This window comes from Nematolebias whitei, chromosome 3, assembly GCF_014905685.2.
Source record: "Nematolebias whitei isolate Nwh7 chromosome 3, NemWhi1, whole genome shotgun sequence".
In the NCBI taxonomy this organism is placed as follows: Eukaryota; Metazoa; Chordata; class Actinopteri; order Cyprinodontiformes; family Rivulidae; genus Nematolebias; species Nematolebias whitei.
Genome location: NC_056500.1, coordinates 34,281,997 through 34,287,460, shown reverse-complemented (window position 1 = coordinate 34,287,460; position 5,464 = coordinate 34,281,997). Strand labels below are relative to the sequence as shown.

The 5,464-nt window shown below is 42.1% G+C and overlaps 1 protein-coding gene across 2 annotated transcripts in view; it reads left to right on the top strand.

The window, feature by feature from the left end:
* npnta (nephronectin a) overlaps window positions 1-5,464 on the top strand; it is a 110,102-nt gene that overhangs the window by 73,048 nt on the left and 31,590 nt on the right. For both annotated transcript variants that reach the window (XM_037698225.1, XM_037698224.1), the window contains one exon: window positions 4,304-4,423. In XM_037698225.1, coding sequence (XP_037554153.1) covers window positions 4,304-4,423 — 120 coding nt within the window. The remainder of the gene's footprint in view (window positions 1-4,303; window positions 4,424-5,464) is intronic.

Below are 5,464 nucleotides of genomic sequence, written 5' to 3'. Positions count from 1 at the left end.
TATATATATATATATATATATGTATGCATATATATATATAACATAAAACCTTTTAATTTGTCAGGTTATTAAACCCACATTACTCCATAAATCAATGATCAAATTTTCCAAGTGAATAAGGAAAATAACAAGTTGTGACATTAAGTTTGTTCAAAACTTTTTTTGTCATAGTTAAGAGGGGCAGAATAATGATCCAACCAACAACTCTGAGCTGCTAAGAACATGTGACAGGTGTAGCATTTTACCAAAACAAATGGCTGCTCACAGCCTTGCAAGGGTCATACCTCCAACTAATAATAAATGGTATTATTATAGAAAATGTTTGCCTGCATAAACACATAAACCTGCAGTCCCAAATACATTGCTGCAAATTTAACATAATATAATAAAAGACATTTAATAGGTATAAGAAACTCAAAATAACAACATTAGGGTTAAAGGCTCACTTTATCATACTTAGCTCCATGTTTGGTGTCAAAATGCCGACGTAGATTGTACTCTGACGACCGCCACTGCCTCATAACACTAAAGACGTACCGGTTTCTCTCCTTGAAGCACAAACTTCCCATCTTTCTTGAAACTGCCTTCCATCTGCATCAATTTTTTTTCTCTTCCTGAACATTTTGGGATCATTGTTTGTATTTTTCAATTTCACTTGTTCAGAAAATGATATTGATGTGGAAAAACTGCAATCTAGTGGTGGGATGCTGTTACTTCGTAGGCGACACAATCAGCATGCATTATGGGAAATGTAGTTTGTTAGTTTGTTGTCAGTGCCTCTTTTTGGCTTATTTATTATACGACAGTCAGACCTTTTAATCTCTCATGGGCCACATAAAATGATGTGGCGGACCACATCTGACCCACAGGCCTTGAGTTTACACGTGTGCTTTAGATCATGGGATTTTTAAAGTTACCTGTTATTTGTTGAAGAGCATCAATTTAAAATCCTCTTCCACAAAAGTTATGAACATAATTGTTGTCCACAGGCAGCCTTGGTGGAGTCCCAGATGCATAGGACACATTTTATTGTGTATAAAATATTGATGAATAAGATTAGCAAAGATTAGCCTTCTGTTGTTATCTACATTTTGAAAAGTGACTTAACTTATTTGGAAGTGAAATCCCCACCTATCCTCACACTATAACTGGTAACAGATAACATAACTTTTCCACAGATCGGCACTTCCAAACATTTGAAACATGACTTCAGTATAGTTCTAGAATTTAGTTCTAGAATTTAGTTCTAGAATTTAGTTCTAGAATTTAGTTCTAGAATTTAGTTCTAGAATCGCGTCGCTTGGGGTGGCTGCATGTTGGAGCAGCTCTGTTACATTTATTCTGAGATTTTGCTTTTGGAAACTTTAATTCCTCTTTTTCTGGATGTAAATCTTTTTTTTATTTTTTGATGATTGTTTCCTCTGATATCGGATGCTGAGCAGCTGGAAGAAGTTTTACTGAAACTTTTTTAGTTTTAGACATTTGTTATGATGTGTAACCATAAAAACAAGGTGTTTTTTTTTTACAACCAGGAGCAGCTGATTAACTTCTCAAAATCTTAAATAATATCTCAGCTACAGTCCCAAATCTCTAATGAGTTTTTTTTTTTTTTTTTTTCCTTTGTCCTGTCCGGCATTGTGACACTTAGAATTATTGTCTGAGTGTCAAAGTGATGCCCAACAGATTTACTTTCACAAGCAAAGCATTATGGCTGGCCTTAATGCTCCACTTGATATATAAATTAAATTTTATTAGAATTTGCTTTGTGTTTGTTCCAGATGTAATGGACACGGGGACGGAAAACAAAGAAGATAACAAAGCAGAAAAGTGAGAGAAGAGTTCAAATGTAAAGAAGGAGATAGGAATAGAGGAGAGAGAGAGGGATAAAGAGAACACAAATCAATATCATTGAAGTCTGACTCTAGACCTGTGGAAAGAAAAAAATACGACAAAACCGAGAAACCACAACAACAAACAACATATATAATGATACTTATAACATCATCAGAAAGTACTTTATACAGTACATGGTATTACAATATATATTTGATGGCCACCACAACCCAACTGAGTGTGTATCTGATAAACACCTGAATCTAAACACCTGTGTGAGCATGCTTATCACTGTAAGGTTTCTCCATAAAAATGTTCAATAGTGGATGTGGGGACCCATAAACCCGTCCCCACAGGACACAAGGGTAACACAGGGAAGACCGGAACCACAGACACACAGCGGTCCCCAAGGCCGGAACTCCAGGAGTCCCCCAACAGGGACACCCGCACCTCCAGAGAGAGAAGCAAAGGGAAGCCCCGGGCGATCCCCAGCAACCACAATGCAGAAACCCCAGGAGGCTGTAGCGACGAGTCAACAGGCCCCGCCGGCAACCCGCCCCTCGAGAGTGGATCCAGCAATGGACACCAAGCCCCGAGTCCTGAGGTCATACCACCCCCCAACAGAGGCCCTACAGAGCCAGGGCACCCAGGCCCCCGCAGGCAGCCACCAGGGCGGGCCCGTACACACCCCACCACCCAGCCCCAGCTGCTGAGAGCCGCCAACGCACCGGCGGCAGGGGGGCCCACCACCAGAGGGGAGCACGACACACCAAATGGGGGGCCAAAACTGATCCAAGAGAGGGGACCACCTAAAACCCAACATGAGACATAAACAGGCACACAGAGACAGCACGACAGAACCTCTGTCGGGCCGTCCATGCGCCCCACCTGCCCGACAGTGACCGCAAGCCGGCCCAAGGCCAGGGGCCAGAGCAGCAGGGAGCAGCAGCGGAGGAAGGTCGGCCCAGCACACCAATGCATCCCTACAACCCCACACCACAGGCCCGGAGAAGCCCCGGCACGCCACCCATGCACCCCCCCACACACACACAGCACCCCCCCACCGCGAATGTCACATCAGGCCGGAAATGGCAGGAAATGTGGCTCATGACAGTGGAAGGACCAGGATCATCCCCTGGCACCTGAAGCCGGCTATCCGCAGCGACGAGGAGCTCAGCAGGCTGCTGGGAGGAGTTCTGCTTGGCGTTCGGGTGGTCCTGCAGCCTGGAGGAACCGAGAGGCCAGCTGAGTCTGGGTGGACAGATCAGACAACATCTGTGGCCAGTTTCTTTGGATCTGCTATGGAATGGACATTTACAAGAGATCCTTCCTGCCTACTATAGACATCAGCATCTATAACATCTCTTAATGAAACGAGGATAACGAGTTACAACAACTTTTAATTTCCCTTTGGGATTAATAAAGTATTTTTGAATTGAATTGAATTTAATAAATGAAGATGTGTTACTGATGGCACCTCTTGTCATCGAGTACATTGTCCCTCCTGATGGAGGACGTCTGACAGCTGCCTTCAATCATTTCATTAAAGCCCCATGTTGATCTGCTTCATTATAGTAACTCTGCTGTACAAAGACCCCTGCCTTACAGGCATACAATGAAAAATTAAAAACGCCTTTTTCAGTTTTTATTAGATGCCCTGAGGTAATGTGTTGCTGCCCGTGCACTTCTCCCTGTAATATCTGTTTCCCACCTGATAACTGTTTTCTCCATCTTTCTTGAACACGGAGTCACCCCCTCTACCTTGTTCTAATTAGCACTTTAATACAGATAGAAAGTAAATTCTTCTTTTTAAAGGCTGTGCTGCACACACCACTCGAGGCGAGGTGAACTCATTCTGGGTGTTGTTTTTGTAATGATGGTGTTAAACACCTTGCTGCCCCTCTTTTCTCTCCCTTGCTACAGCTTTGATCAATGCATCTCTGTGGCATTTAATCAGCCCAGCCTGCCTCTGTCATCAAACTGTACTCCAGGGAGCCCGCAGCAGCTGAAAAGAGCCGCCGCAGCAGGAGCCCTTATTTTAATTTCCTTTATAGGGTTTGGAATTTATCAGGAGAATGCTGAACAAAAAAATGTCCCATTATATGATTATTTTAGAAGATGTTGATCTTCACAGCAGCAGGGTTGCACACAGCCACCATCAATACGGTGCGGATGGATTATCAATCCTGGATGTAAGATTCAAAGAGGTGGACGGAGAACTGCTCAGGCAAAAGGTGTGTGAGCACAAAGCAAGTGCACAACAGAGAAATCTAATAACAGCAGTGTGTGTGCTGTTCTGCCGGTGGTGCCTTGGGGTCAAGCTGGCTAATATCCGAAAACACAGACGAAGTCGTCTGGCTCCTACAGATTGGCCAGAGGAGAAGTATGCGTGTAGATGTGAGAGGAAGAAAAGGTGTGGGTGAGAACAGAATCATGCATGAGTTATGATGTGTGTTTATTCTTCCATCAGATGCTCGCACTTGTGCCGTGGCCAACTGCCAGTACGGTTGTGAGGTTCTGAAAGGAGAGGTCCGATGTCAGTGTCCATCACCGGGATTACAGCTGGCTCCAGATGGAAGAACCTGTGTGGGTGCGTCCCCGTCTTAATATATCTTCAGGCATGAAAGCTGAGCTGTGTGACCACTCCCATTCACGAGCAACTGATGTACGACGACGGGGCTTTTTCTCAGCTTGGAGGTTTGATGTGGGATCAGGAGGAGCAGCTGTTTTATCAAATGTTAACAACAAAAAATAAATAAATAAAATCACGCTATAAAAACACAGTTTTGGAACTGAAACAGATCCAGATATCTGAAACAAAGCATTCATGCAGAGCTTTTTGAACATTTCATGTTTGTTGTTCTGATCAAGGACTCCATCTGGTGAGAAGAAATTATATACGGTATTTATGGAGTTTATATATATATATATATATATATATATATATATATATATATATGTGTGTGTGTGTGTGTGAGTGCGAGGGGGAAGTTATCTGAGGAACTTCATCAGTGTCAGGGACAGGCTGCTCTGGTCTGACCTCTTTCTTTTATCAGTTTCTGTTAACTGCTTGGAACAAAACTAAAACTGATTGAAGATCAGTGAAGAAGAAGAATGAAGGAGGAGCTGATGAGGTTTCTCTCCACAGATATAATGACAAACTTGAGAAAATATTTTATTTTAGATTCTTTATAGAGGTTTATAGAACCTTGGACTTTGCAGAGGTCCAAAAAACAAACAAACAGTATTTATTACAATATTTATTTATTACAATATGATTTGTTATTTTTCATTGGAGAGTATTTATTGTATTTTTATTGCCACAAATAAAGACAAATAAATGAAAATGCACATAACCAACTATAGATACAAAAGCTTTATTGTATTTTAATTTATACCAGTTTTTTTTCTATAGCTCTATTGTTGCAGGATATAAAGTCTCATTCATTCATTCGTTCATTGCTAAATAATTAGGTTTCAGCTCGTAAGTTTAATGAGGCGCCACTCTGTTTGAAACGGTCCCATACTTTAATAGTGTGCTTCTGCTGCAGTATTGCTGTATCAAACACACACACACACACACGCACACACACACACACACACACACACACACACACACACACACACACAA